At 32.0% G+C, this 15,208-nt stretch overlaps 2 protein-coding genes across 2 annotated transcripts; both read left to right on the top strand.

The window, feature by feature from the left end:
• The first annotated feature begins 746 nt into the window (after nt 1-746).
• LOC132748159 (uncharacterized) lies at nt 747-13,780 on the top strand. The gene is made up of 12 exons (XM_060737710.1): nt 747-1,044; nt 1,518-1,685; nt 2,124-2,270; nt 2,482-3,444; nt 5,536-5,629; nt 8,780-8,838; nt 9,998-10,207; nt 10,450-10,593; nt 11,301-11,447; nt 11,654-12,607; nt 12,857-12,994; nt 13,537-13,780. Exons 1-12 carry the CDS (start codon nt 969-971, stop codon nt 13,668-13,670), a joined length of 3,234 nt encoding a protein of 1,077 aa, XP_060593693.1. The 5' UTR covers nt 747-968; the 3' UTR covers nt 13,671-13,780.
• Nucleotides 1,953-7,146, top strand: LOC132748160 (monocarboxylate transporter 12-like). The gene is made up of 4 exons (XM_060737711.1): nt 1,953-2,270; nt 2,482-3,444; nt 3,704-3,841; nt 5,536-7,146. Exons 1-4 carry the CDS (start codon nt 2,135-2,137, stop codon nt 5,664-5,666), a joined length of 1,368 nt encoding a protein of 455 aa, XP_060593694.1. The 5' UTR covers nt 1,953-2,134; the 3' UTR covers nt 5,667-7,146.
• Nucleotides 13,781-15,208: the final 1,428 nt, after the last annotated feature.

Raw genomic sequence — 15,208 nt, forward strand, 5'->3', positions numbered from 1 at the left:
AATAGAAAGGAAGATGCAGTAACAATTAATTTTTTGGTAAACCGTCGTCGTGTTAGTTCAAACATTTTTTTTTGTTAGCGGCAACAGTATAATCAGTATCTGCAACACCACTACTACTAACACCATCAACAACAATAATGTGTACTGCAGATAATCGTTCTTGTTCAAGTAAAAGTAAAGTAATAAATAATGAATTCATTACAGTACATGTATACATTGCGCTCAGGCAAGTGCAAAATATACGAATTCGGTAAGTGATTGCTTGATATTTAAAAACGAAAAATTAATATATCAAACTATTGAAATATATGTTTATCTGCAGACATTAAAATTTGCAGTTGTTTACGTCAATGATAGGAGGTAAATATTAAGGAAATTAATTGGTAAAATAATGCAAAAACTAGCAATTTTTACAAACATGTGTTGAGTGATGGGAACTGTAAATGATTACTTAATATAACACGTATTGAATATTGTCTTCATTGAAGTGCTTTCAAGTACAATATTAAATGTCTTATTTACAACTGTCCAAAAAATAATTATTGTTACAAAAGACTATCTTTATTTCCATCTTCACATTTGTTATATGCTTGATTGAAATTGTATAAGTTGGTCGGTTACTAATGCCAGTTTATCATATTATGTATGTATATAATTTACAGGTCAATAATGTATAAATTAAAGGTCAATAATATATAAATTAAAACTCAACAGAAGAATGCTTCGGCTGGGAGGCAAAGACTGAAAAATACAGTAATTACTATCGTTCACAAGATTATTCAAACCGAAACTGAAATATTTTCAAATTTGCCTTCTTAGGCTTTCTTTAATTTTTTCCATTTCTTTTTTATTCTGTCGTGCACAAAGATATAGAACAGGTACAATTGTCTTGATTTATCGTTAGTCCCGACCAGAAATTCGCTGCTGATGCTGGTGTCAAGAAAGGCATAAAAGAGAAGTGAATTAGCATGAAGAGAGAAACTGAAAACGAGAGAAACAAACATTTACCGATAGACAAAGGCTGGGCATGGTTTGTTCTTGCCGGTAAGCAGCAATATCATCACAAATATCATGATTGCCAAACATTTTCACAGGTCATTTTAGATCGTTTTTTAAAATTAATATATATACCTTTACAAATTTTTGAAACTTACTTTCAGATCGATATACATAGTATTTTCATTGACAACTGATTGTAATTTCAAAAAAGGGGAAGGGTTTTGAATAAAATAAAAGAATCTAGCATAAATTTATTCATGCTATATAACACATATCAATGCATATGTATCTTTAACAAGATAACATCATTTCTAAACATTCATTTCAAGAATTTCAATTTTACCGTGATGTGCAAAGTGATATCGGATTGTACAGAATAAATTATTTGGGTTTCTAAATGTATTTGACACTGTACTTTATTTTCAATACTTATGACAGAAGAATGTCTCAAATATCTTAATAAGTTTAATTATGCCATATTCATTACGTTGAAAAATTTCAAACTTTATCTTTTGCAGGAACAATATTTTATATGATTTTACACGGAGGTATAAAGAGGAATTATGGTATAGTGTTCGTGGCTATCCAGAGCAAGTTTGGATCTACAGCTTCTCTAACGGCGCTCCTGACAACAATGCAGAATCTAGTCATGAGCTTCTTGTGTAAGATGGTCTTGTTACTATCATGATTATGTTTTTGTTCCTATGTAAACAATATACATGCAGATCCACGTTACTCGAATTCCGTTTCTCTCGAAGTAAAAAAATGCTCAGTCCCTTGGATTTCGAGTTACCGAGAGTCAACTGTATATGGAAGGAAATCAGAGGCTTAACTTAAATAGGTATAAATCTGCACACCGGAGTGGGTATCTTATTTCCGGTTATTAGCTCTTGATATCAAATGTCAATTTCAATGATATATGACTAAAGTAGACATTTTTTACAGAGTTTTGCAAGTGACAATTAATGCAAAAAGATAATCTGGCAAATTATGCATAGAGTTCCTGTAAATGTTGCTTATTTTTTTAACTAATTTCTTTGATAATTTTACATACAATGTACATTTGTTTTTATATTTTTATTTCATTGCACTCGATTGATCTCCACTTTCATTACTGGTTGCAGCTTTGATCATCATGGCTCTAGGGATGCATGTCATGTCTAAGAGGACATCAATAATGCTAGGGGCTTTGACTATCACAGCTGCACACATTATCTCAGCGTTCGCGACAGATTTACGTCTGCTGTTCGTCTCGATAGGTTTCCTAGAAGGTAAGCCAATAGATTCTGTCTTGTTACCACAATGGCCAAACTCTGTTGCCAATTTTTAGCATATTTAAGTACTGTAAAAGAGTATTGAAAGGACGTCACATTAATTAAGTATTAAATTTTTTTAAGATCATTGGTTTTACTAGTTTATTTTGAAACATTTTAGTGAACGCTCATGTACTACAAATGCATCATTTTGTTTATGCTTTTATAGGTCTAGGAATTGCCTTGTCAAATCCTGCTATCATTGCAACTCTAGGAGAATATTTCCATAAGAGAAGGGGACTAGCAAACGGTTTAACATTTAGTGGCGGTAGTCTTGGCGGTCTGTTATTTGCACCGATCTTTTCAACATTGTTTACAGACTATGGATATACGGGAACATTTTTAATAATCGCTGGATTAACCATGAATATTCTTGTAACAAGTGCTTTGTTGAGACCATTGAAATCTTTTGAAAGAAATACCCAGAAAGCAGAAAAGTTAAAATGTAAAACAGATGTTTTGGCAAATACTGCAGAAAATGAAAAATTTATGCCAGTTTTAAACAAGAATTTAATAAGCAGTTCTCCTGACAAACTATCTGGTTCACCATTATTACCGCGGGCAAGAGCCTTGTCTGTCGGTAACAGACAAGCACAAACTGTTTCTCAAGGTTCACATAAAGGGTTATCGCCCTTAAATAATCTTGTTGAATCATTATCACGTTCACGTGTGGCGTTGTATGCAAGTGTTGACGGGATTTATGGATCTATTACTGATATCCGAGACAACGAAATAGACGACAAGAACGACAATGACGAATGCAAAATCCCAAAGACAACAATTTTAGATAAGCTTAAAGCTTCATTTGAGGTCAATTTATTTAAAAGTCCATTATTTCCTGTGTTTTTACTGATGGCAGCAGTACTTGCACCAACCAGTTATTTAATTCCACTGTTTATAGCTCCTTTAGCAAATGATATTGGTTTAAGTGCGGACCAGATTGGATTATTGATGTCAATTGTATGTGGTGTTGGGATGTTCTCCAGAGTTACTTGTGCTTTATTTGCTGATAAAAAGTTTATGAGGTTGACTACACTTTTAGCAGTTGTTTCAATAATGTCGGGAATAACAGCACACTGCATAAGATTGTTCACTTCTTTTCCATTATTGGTTTTCATGGCTGTGGTAATAGGTATGTGGTTCATTTAAATTGTGAAAGCAGTAAACCAACTATAAAACAATTTATTCATGAATTAATTAAAGCTATTACAATGACCGACTTATCAAAATAAGGCATGGAATTGTCTACAATTTATACTTCAGATCAATTATACTCTTTTAGTTTATATCATTTCTTATAAGTGTCAGTCTATGTAATCCTTATGAAAATGACAATGAAATAAGTGTTTGATATTACCAAACAATTACAAAGCTATGTATTTGTTTTGTAGGTTTGTCCACTGATATATATCTATCAATGTATCCAGTTATTTTGGTGGAATTTTTGACTTTACCCAAGTTGAAAACCTGTATCGGATTCACCATATTATGTCACGGGTTGGCTGTTGCAGTCACATTCCTTGTTGTCGGTATTACCATTTATCTATTCAATATTTATTTCATAGACTTATATTTCCGTGATAGCATTCGATCGTCGTGATCATTTAAATAAAGATACATTTTGGTTTCTTGCTTATCATACAAGCATATTTAAGTAATTTCAGTGTGTTGGCTTCTGCAAACGTTACATAAGTCATGTCTCTGGTTTAAAAAAAGGAAACAATAAGAAAGAAAGAGAGGAAAAGAATTCCCTAAAGAACGCCAAAATGGCAAAATTGATAATACTGCAGGCTAAGTCCCATTGAATCCGTTCATGGACGGTACTGGTACTTGCAAACTACTATCCACGCGTTAGCTCCGAACTGAGCAGTAGTCAACATTTATAAATGTGGCAATGTTGAAATTTTGGGAATTAGATGCACCGAAGACATGTTAATACATTGTATTGTGGTAATAATCGAACCTTCAATGTGTAATTTTCATGCAGTACCATTACAAGCACTAAAAGCGAGCTTGAATGAAGCGCGGGGTGGGGGGGGGCGATTATTTACAGCATCCACATTAAAAAACAACACTGATGTGACAATAAAATAGATAAAAACGGAATTGCAAAGAAACGCCTTAAACGGCAAAAATAAGAATGATTCAGACGCAGTTTGATTAGGTGTGTCATGGACAATAGTGGTATTTTGCAAGCTACATTTTAGTATTTTTTTTTTTGAATTCATAATGCGACAGTTTGGATATTAGACATGTAGCATTTCCTAGTTGACCTCTAAAAATGGTTTATAAACCACGACAAAGGGCTCGTGACTTGTACGTAATCAATCATACCGAGTCTGCAATGTTCATGTAATTTTGTTGTGATTAATGCTTCCAAGGGATCACACTTTATCCAGATGTTTTATACTTCACAACAGCGGAGTTAAATGCCGTGTGGCAGCTGTAAAAAAGTTGCCATATACTTCACTTCAGTGTTGTTATGTTTTTCTGATCCTTCGGGATCATTGATTGATAATCGAAAGTTGAGTACCGCTAAAGCCGGTGCTAGGGGCGTAAATGATGTTACCCTTTTTCATTATCCCTCATTTACAGACTCAGTCAACAGAGTCTGCAATTTTTTATGTTATTTTGATGTGATTGATGCTTCCGATGGATCACACTTCATCCAGTTTTTTTTAGACATGTTTAAACTAAAGGTAACATTTTAATTTTCCTTTGGAAAACTAGAATGCCCATAGTAGAAATATCTAGTATGTAGTATTGCCTAGAACTAAAAGTTACATGAATCATATCAAGAAGTAAAACCCGGCCCCTGTATGGTGCACCTAGTTTGATAAATTATGAAAAACAAGATCACCAAGGAAGGGCGACATTCAATGAACGCAACCTCCACACGACCCAGCAACACGGGACCACCGACAAGGTAGCAAGCAGAACCAAAACAGGATATGACACAAGGGCTAAACACTGCCGGGATGATTACTTTGATAATACATAATAGGAAATAATAGAAACCGACAAGGAAATTAAAGAAGTATTAAAAATTCAAAACATTTTTCGGACAAATTTCCTGTATGGGGGTTCTTTCATAATTAAAAGATAACTTTTTAATACTGCTATTAAGCGTATTATAACCCAAAAAAATGGGTTCTTTCTGTTCTTTAATTAGATGAATAATTTTGTTTTATATTATTATTTTTCAAATCATATTCTATTTCAGGTTCGTTAAGAGATTCAACCGGAAGTTATTATGCGTCATACCACTTTCTGGGAACCATGTCATTTGCTGGAGCTGCTTTTGCATTGTCTTTGCCGTATTTGCATAGGCGACAGCAAGAAAACGAAGTTTAATTCCATAATTATGTTTTACATGGTAGCTGAAATAGTATGTGGATGAGATGTGAGGAAATTATTTTTAAAAAAATGCATATAAACATTTTGGTATGTACTGCTGTAAACAACTGATATAGTTATATAAATATAAAGTACAGTAATTTTCATTTGTAAGACATAATACATGACTGTGTCTATTTTGAAAGACTGATGTTTTGTGTTATTATATAAAAAAAATAAAAGCACAGTATTTACAGAAAATGTATGGTGAATAAATCACACTTTCACCATTACAAACTTGAATTTAGTTTTTTAATCGGGTTTGTACTTCTTTGTACATATTACAATGAAAAACACATTACGATATAATAGCTTGCAGTAGAGATAAGGACAGAATATACGCTCGTACTATAGTGCTCTGTCTACATTTACATAGCCAGCACTGTGACACAAGCGTTCTAATATTCCCGTTCTTGTCTGCAGGCATGCATCAAAAAGTTGATAACAACATAAGATGATAATGGTATTTTATCAAAACGTAGTTCTTTTTTTCCCTGTAATATCTAAACAAGATTAGTTTTTTTTATCATTTTTCACGCTTCAAATGATTGCTCATTCTTTAAGAAAAGTCATATATCATTAACAACTATTGATATGTAGATATTTACGTTTTAAACTCTTTTCTTTTCTAAAAACATATCGTTGTTTGCGCATCAATCGGTCTTCGACACAAAATCTGATGCAATCAGTGACCTCGAATGAACAGATGAATATAACAATTCTGTAATAAAAAAAAATGTCTATAAACAATTATCTCACAACATTTTTCACATAGGCTATCTTTCAAAAGGACAACGCAAGATATATAAAAAAAGAAATAAATAAAAAAGAAAAAAACAAGGCAACAGATAGCTGAAATCATAATTCAGCCCCTTTATCAGATTTCAATTCTCGTGCTTTGAAATTTATGCTTTAAAATTTATATCCTGATATTTTTTTTCATTTTGCAGTTGCATTAAAAATAAGTATCCCTAGAGAACCGCAAATATGGCAAATGGTTAAATGTTGCATTGAGCCTGTTCATAGACGGAAGTGGTAATTGCAAACTACCGTTGTTTATAAATGTAAATTGTGCTGTGTCAATATTGTGCAGAGTGTCGAATCAACACGATTTTATTTCTTTGTTTGGCTTTTAAGATAGAGCGATTTTTTTCCAAACAATTTATAGTAATATATGGCACTTAGTTATAAAGTTAAAATGAACCAATAAGATATACCCTTCAAGAATGGCCAAATAAAGTTGGTATAACTTTGGTCTGACTACTTTGTAAGTACATTGTAATTATGTTTGTAAGATAATGATGTTAAATTGTGTTAATATATTATACTGTATGTAAATATGCAATAAAATATGATTAAACTAAATTGTCACATTACATTTCACTCAAATAGACGGATTTCAAAACTGAATACCATGATCATCTTGAAAGTCATAAAAGTGCGCATATAACTACATACGTCATGTCTTAAGGAAGATTTATGCAGACAAGTTCACCATCACTAATTTTTTTTTACGAAAAAAGATCAAGGTTTTTTTTAATATAAACACTCGAGCGTTGCGTCTCATGGAAAGTCCTAAGTCTAAAATATGTCCAAAACTGAGACTATTTTCGTTTCAAAGAAAATGTTTTAACATATGACTCCTTAATGTTAAGGCTTTCATGCAGTTTCTGATGCAGATGATTATTTACACATTGTAGCTTGAAGCTCATGCCATTGTATTTTATATCTTTTTTTGCAGGAGAACGTATTAGATAAATTAAAGTATAAAACTTTTACTCAAGATGAAAATATTCATTGAAACGGTCTTAAGTTAGTCCTATAGTTTGTCACAAGTCCTATGACTTAGGAATCACTTAGGAATTTCTATAAAAAAAACCCATGCTCCAGACAAAACTGTTCTCTACTAAGTGCTCTGTCTGCTGTACCCATCCTCGGTGCCGCAGAGTCCCACATCTGAATATAATTGTACTAATTTCCAGTCTCTGTATTATATAGCCAAATGACCCGTGTATTTTTTGTCTACAAAATACGATGTGCTTTATTTGAAGTACAGCACTTAATTTAAAGAAACGTACTTTATTAGAGTTATCAAATTGGCTATTTTTACAAATCAATCGTATAAAAGACTGACCCATATACTGGTATTGAACTTTAAGTTCAAGAAGATCTTTTATTAAATGTTTTCATTCAGAACTAATTTTCTGTTTCTGCAAGCTAACATTTGAATACTTCTGTAGGTATAGGAACAAAAGGTAACTATTCTTTTTCTTTGATGTCATTCATTCCATAAGCTTTTGTGTGGCTATTTTCCTTCATGTTGCTTTAAAAGTTATGAAGAACAATAGAGAGAACAATGAAGTAACCACATAAGTATTGTCCCGTTTGAACGTCCGTTTCTGTATACATGGGTTACATATATGTCTTCTTTCAGATGATTTTCAATTATCTCTTTTCTCAGATGTTTTTATATTACGTTTATACTTTCAGATGATTTTATAAAATGTCTACTTTTAGATGTTTCATGCATTTTTCCGCGCTGTATGCACTTTGATAAATATATTCCCTTGTTTTACGCCAGAAATTGTTACTCTTTATTTAACGCGTTTGTTTTAAATCATGAGAAAATGAGGAAAAGTTATCTTACAATTGTCGTGCATTTATTTATTGGTTATAGTTTCATCTGTCTATTTATCAATCATTTATTCCAATTAATCTTGAAGTGTAAAGAACTTGTTTTCTTTAATTAACAGTAAAATTAACTCTAAACTGTAATTATAAATAAAGTCAGTGGCCTTTCAACACCAGTTATATTGGTACGTTTTAGGTAAACATGTAAATGATATAATTTACATATTTACCACACGGACGATCAATTTAGAACACAAAAATAAATAACCAACATTTATCTCGTGTGTGTGTGTGTTTGTTTACATTAAATTACACATTTTCGTTCTTTTTAAAAAGGCATTATCATGGATATGATGAATGATATTTTTTTTTTACTACACGTAAAGTATGAAACAGTGTATAACAGTCTTCATATGTTAATAATATACTTTGGATTTTAGTAGTAATGAAAAGCCAGACCAGTTGTCCAAAGAGCAAGATGATATAAAATTACATGTAGGTAAAAACAATCTTTATTATTTGTTTTGTAGAAAAGAAAAGCTCTTTCTTATGAGTCACACATTTTTATGTCGTCTTCTTTCTCACTTCGATTTTTCTATATTTGAATATTATCTAATTAAAAATCACTGCTTAAGTTTATTTCAAAATAATATGTATACAATGTAGTGGTAACATATTTGGTTTCGCTCTAATGCTCTAATGTCATCTTACATCCTCTTTTAGTAAACAACTCTTTACTTTGTTCATAGTATCAGCTTGAACCTTCGCGAACTAAGCAGGAAATTGGTAAATCTCATATCAAATTAGTTGAATCTAAATTATGATTTATTCTGAAGACTAGTAAACCAACGCTTTCAATATATAGTAGTGGTTAAGAAAGTGAAGGACGTGAAGTTTACATAAAATTTACTTGGGGATCAAAACTTTATATCTATTTTAACATTGCATTCATTCATTCGTAAGCACATAATATTAACAGCTAATGGTTGATGGATTAAAACTGGATTATATAACTACGATGAAGTGAAAAGGCATTTTGTTTTGCCTTCTAATAAACACGCTTTGAAATACACTCTATAGAATTGGAAACAAATGCCTACAACTGGAAAGTGCGCTTCCCGTCCAGTTAATTATGTTGTGTTCGCGTCAAATTGGAAACTTTACCAATGATGAATTGTAAATTGTTCATAAAATGAAATAGTTATTGTATGAAGATTTCGGAGAATATTCAAGTCTGTGGATCAGGCTTATGTAAATAATAAATAACCGACGCTCATATACGTTAATATTCACTTCATCATCACACAAGAATTGTATAACTTTGCATTCACGTTGATTCAAAATTTGCTATGGTTTGAGCTTCCATTGCATAATTCAAAGCTAACGATAGGATGAGAATATGCATATTTGGCGTTTGCAGCGGCCTTTGACACAATGAAAAAATTCCATGAAAGACAATTCATAAATTATGTTGCTAGAAATAGTAAGTAAATAACAAATATCATTTTACAGGTTTATGTCGTTTAATATTCTTTTTTATTTTAAATATTTTTCAGGTGAACTTCGCAAAAGGTCGTGAGTTTCAAATTTGAATAAATGAATACCTAATTTCATTTTCAAACCGGATCTTTGTGGTTTATTGTTTGATATTGTATAAGGTCGCAGATATGGCAAAATTGAAAATTCAACAGAGGAAATGACTATGGTAGAACATAAACAGCTGTCTGGACTAGACAACAACCACGCGCAGGAACACGTGGATCATTCTATTGCTACCGGAGACGAGAGAGAGAAGCAATCTACCATAGAAGAAGTTAAAACCACACATTTACCGATAGACAAAGGCTGGGCATGGTTTGTACTTGCCGGTAAGTACCAAAAGATTATTGCAAATTAAAATATCATTACAAAATAAAATATCATTACAAATTAGAAGATTATCATACATATTTAAAAGATAGTTTGTAGAACGTCGTCTGCATAATAGTTTGATTAGTCTTGCTATGTTTTTATTTTGTTTGTTTGGATTCGGTTTTGCTTCATAACATTGTGTTTGAATTTGAAAAATGATAAATTCCAATATAACAACAAATCATATCATCGTTTGCAGGAACAACATTATTTATGATTATACACGGAGGTATAAGGAAGAATTATGGTATTTTGTTCGTCGCTATACAGACCAAGTTTGGATCTTCAGCTTCTCTGACGTCATTACTGACAACCATGCATAATCTAGTCATGAGTTTCTCGTGTAAGATAAGCCTAAATACTAGCAATGTTTTGTTCTTCCTTACTTTAAAGATCTTGTATGTTGAAATTGAGGTTATATACCACACTTAAGTGAAATTATATATATATATGTCTATAATCATACATATTAAACAATTTTCAAACATCGAAGAATATGTAAAATATCTACTGCAAATATTTTTACATATAATATGTAATCATTAAAATATATGCATTCATTTCTTATTGAAAAATTTAACTTAGTCTTTATAGATAATAAATTTTCTATAACCGCCCTTTATTTACATGAAATGTTAAGTTCGGTAATACCTTTATAAATAATGCTTTTTGGAACTTACAATATTGATAAATTTTAATTTGAGCATCATATTTATGATTTAAAACCATAAAAAGTTGTGTTACAGGATCTTAAGCTGTAAAACAATCTAAGAGATAATTAAGATAATTAAAGAAGACTGTTGATACTCGGTTACAAAAGTAAAACCATTTGCATAGTTTTAATGTGGAAATTAATGCAAACATTAGACGATTTAGCAACCTATTGACGAGTCGAAATGTTGTTTTATATACATAATATAAAACTATTTTTCATTTTCTTTCAATTGAATCTGCTATTTTCACTTATCTTTCTATTTCCCTATGATTTTATTACTTTTAAAGGATGGATGTCAATGATAATGAATTTTGATGATTTCTGATTATTTGCAGCTTTGATCATCACGGCTCTAGGGTTGCAGGTCATGTCTAAGAGGACATCGATAATGCTCGGAGCTTTGTCTATCACAGTTGCACACATGATCTCAGCGTTCGCGAAAGATTTACGTCTGCTTTTCCTGTCAATAGGTTTCCTAGAAGGTAAGCCATGTTGGTGTTGTCTTGGTTACATCAATGGCCAGATTCTCATTAGATATTTCAAACAAAAATTACTTTCAATGTAATTCCATATCAAGTAGAAAGAAAGTATTTCTCTAAATAATAAGTAGATGCATTAGTTTTCAGCATCTTTAGTTCTAAATGATTGTATGTCATTACTCCCGCATAATTTTGATTATTCTTTGTAGGTTTTGGAATCGCTTTGACAAACCCTGCTGTCATTGCAACTCTTGGAGAATATTTCGATAAGAGAAGAGGATTGGCAAACGGTTTAGCATTTAGTGGTGCTAGTTTTGGCGGGCTATTATTTGCCCCAATCTTTTCTACATTGTTCACAGACTATGGATATACGGGAACATATATGATTGTCGCTGGCCTCACTTTGAATATTCTTGTAACCAGTGCATTGTTAAGACCAATTAACTCTTTTGAAAGGCATAAACAGACGGCAGAAAACATAAATTATAAGACAAACTCTGAAAAGATTTTGGTAAATACTGAAGAAGATGAAAAACTGGAACCGTTACTAGATACAAAATTTCAAGACACAAAATCTGGTTCCCAATTGTTACCACGGGCTAGAGCATTGTCTCTTGGTTCCAGGGAGCAACAAACTGTTTCTCAAAGTAATGAGTTACTGCAGTTGAATAGTTCTGTCCAGCCAATATCACGGTCATGTATGACGCTGTTTTCAAGTGCTGACGGAATTTATGGGTCTTATATTGATACTCAAGACAAAGGAACAGGTGACATGAACACAAAAAGCATAAACAGAAACACAAAGTCAGCATTTATCAATAACCTTAAAGCTTCATTCGAAATGAAACTGTTTAAAAGTCCATTATTCCCAATGTTTTTATTGATGGCTGCTATGCTTGTATCGACCAGCTATTTAATTCCATTGTTTATAGCTCCATTAGCAAAAGATATAGGTTTAAGTTCGGACCAGACTGGAATCCTGATGTCAATTGCATATGGTATTGGAATGTTTTCAAGAATAATGTGTGCCTTATTTGCCGACAAAAAGTTCATTAGATTGACTACACTTTTAGCTGTTGTTTCAATACTGGCCGGAATTACAGCGCATTGTGCTAGATTGTTCACGTCTTTTCCTTTGTTAGTTTTTATGGCTGTGATTATTGGTAAGTTTGTTTTTTTAATTGTTAATGCAGTGAACATTATATTACATTATATTTATAAAATAATCTTATTATATTGAACCACAGAAATAAATGTATTGAAATGCTCAGATTAAATTTTACTATACTTTTCCTTACTTAATACCGGTATGTTTTCTGATAATGTCAAGTCTTTTACATGTAATGTCAATTACAATGGAATCTGTCTTAAGAGTTAGCCAACAATTAAAACGTCATGTCTTTGTTTTGTAGGTTTGTGCTCTGATATATATCTATCAATGTATCCAGTTGTTCTGGTGGAATATTTGACGTTACCCAAGTTGAAAACCTGTATAGGATTCACTATATTATGTCACGGGCTGTCCGTTGCAGGCACATTCTTTGTTATTGGTAATAGCATTCATGTATTTTAAGCAATTGATATTCATGATCATTTGAATACTAAAATATTTTTGGTAATCTTTTAAGTCTTTACATTTATGTGCTATTTCTGCCAAATTCTATGAATTTGTATTGTATATCTATCAATGGCAAGATTAGTCCCCGTCTTTTTGTGAAGTGTATTTTTAATGGAAGAACAAACCGTGTGTTATGAATAAATTCAATATGACACGAACATGCATGTAGTTTATATTCCTTCTATGGTAGATTATACAAAAGTCAAGTTGTTTAACTGCACTACTAACGTTAATCCACACACGGACATTTTGAAACATCTTTGTTTATCTCAAAAATAATTTTCATAGAGCTTGTATGTTACCGTTCTTTCTTTAAATTGCTTATTTTCTAATTTGTTTCACAAAGAAAACAGTGTGTGTTGTTTTTCCTCGAAAACTGATATCTTCAAACTATTTGAGATTTAGTGATTGATTTACAGGTAGTATCCAACCATTACTTTTATAATTTTTGAAACAAATCATCCTTTATTTCAGGCTCTTTGAGGGATTTGACCGGAAGTTATTATGCGTCATACCATTTCCTGGGAACCATGTCATTCGCGGGTGCTGCATTTGCATTATCTTTGCCATATTTCCATAGAAGACAGCAACAAACTGAAGTGAAATAGGATATATAAAAAAGTTAAGATAACATCGCAGTAAACGGTGTTGTGTTAATGGACGTTTTTTTGTAATAAACCTTCTTTTATGCATGCGTATAAAACTGAAAGATGTTGGTATAATAAAAAAATTACTTAGTAGATATATATTGGAAGATTGCAATCTTTGTTTTGTTTTATTTTATGAAGAAATATGCACGTAAGATGGTACAACATAATGATAACCGTTTACAGAAAGCTTTTGGTAATATGGCCAGAAACTGGTCAGTGTGATTTCATTATTAATCTCAAGCGCTGAAGGATGCGAATCAGTTTCATTCTTGCATCTAGCTTGCGAAAGAATTAGAAGAAACGTTGTTCTTTTCATCATAAAGTGATATAAACGTGCTTAATTATGTATCTTTTCGAAGAAGTACATTTGTAGGTGTATATTTCTTTGCACTTGTCTGTCTGTCGGTCAGTCCGTCTTCCTGTGCGTAGTCCAAATTATTTCCCATCAATAACTTAAGAATGCCTGAGCATAAGAATTTCAAACTTGGTATGACAAATAAATGACGTTTATTGATTTTATGTATGCCAAAGGGGTTTTCGAGTTTCTGACATGCTACAAACATCCCTTGGCTAGAAAAAAAATATCCAGAAAAAAATAACTTGACGATAACTGTTAATACCGCTTAAGCAATTCAGAAGATGACAGCTTTAACCTACATAGACATAGCATTTATGTTGTAAGCAACACTATAATTCTAAATTTATAAATAACATGGAAACCCAATTACATAAGCAAACATGCAACCGCGTTAGACATCTTTTGACCATCAATTCGTTATTTGGTAAGGCTTGAAACATTATAGCTCATTGACTCAATTGAAGTAAAGCACGCCCAAAACGGCAAAGTAAGATGTTACACGCTTGGTTTTATTTAGCATTTTCATAGACAGTATTGGAAAGCTACCGTCCATGTCCCTATCCTTGCACCGGCATAAGCAGAAATCAACATTTAATCATTTAAAAAGGATGCGTGTGCCTCACGAGAAGACAATGGGCGAAACTAAACAAAATGAAATTTTGAAAGGTTATCGATAGTTCTGATCCCTCGGAAGCATTAATCACAGCAAAATTATATGAAAATTGCAGACTCGGTTTGATTGAGTCTGTATATGAGAGATAATGAATAAGTGCAACATTCCTCACATCCCCTAGCACCGACTTGAGCAATTCTCAACACTTAATAGTGCTGGCATCAATGATCCCGAAGGACCAGAAACATATATCAACACGTCAAAAGACAAATATAAAATGCAGGCAACTTTTCATGTCATGTTCCTTTGTTATGAATAGAAATTACTGATTCTGTCAGATATCTCAACATATTATTTTGTCTACATCTGACTTTAGGATATGCTCCAGACAAAATTTTATACGAAAAATTACATACAAAATTCATTTACTCCAATGGAAAAATACACTGGACAATAATTTAATAATCACTTAATCTACGAAATTTCAAGTTGATATATCTAATAGTTCTTCAGTTTTGCTCCTGA

Source organism: Ruditapes philippinarum, unplaced genomic scaffold (assembly GCF_026571515.1).
Source record: "Ruditapes philippinarum isolate M1 unplaced genomic scaffold, ASM2657151v2 ctg2894_1_1_1_1, whole genome shotgun sequence".
Taxonomy (NCBI): domain Eukaryota; kingdom Metazoa; phylum Mollusca; class Bivalvia; order Venerida; family Veneridae; genus Ruditapes; species Ruditapes philippinarum.

Excerpts from the sequence above, each read along its gene's own strand:
- LOC132748159 (XM_060737710.1), top strand. The coding sequence starts at position 969 with ATGAAGAGAGAAACTGAAAACGAGAGAAACAAACATTTACCGATAGAC. Across the intron at positions 5,630-8,779 it reads GCTTTTGCATTGTCTTTGCC|TAGTAATGAAAAGCCAGACC; the intron begins GTATTTGCATAG and ends TTTGGATTTTAG. Across the intron at positions 10,594-11,300 it reads TCTAGTCATGAGTTTCTCGT|CTTTGATCATCACGGCTCTA; the intron begins GTAAGATAAGCC and ends GATTATTTGCAG.
- LOC132748160 (XM_060737711.1), top strand. The coding sequence starts at position 2,135 with ATGGCTCTAGGGATGCATGTCATGTCTAAGAGGACATCAATAATGCTA. Across the intron at positions 2,271-2,481 it reads CTCGATAGGTTTCCTAGAAG|GTCTAGGAATTGCCTTGTCA; the intron begins GTAAGCCAATAG and ends ATGCTTTTATAG. Across the intron at positions 3,445-3,703 it reads TTTCATGGCTGTGGTAATAG|GTTTGTCCACTGATATATAT; the intron begins GTATGTGGTTCA and ends TTTGTTTTGTAG.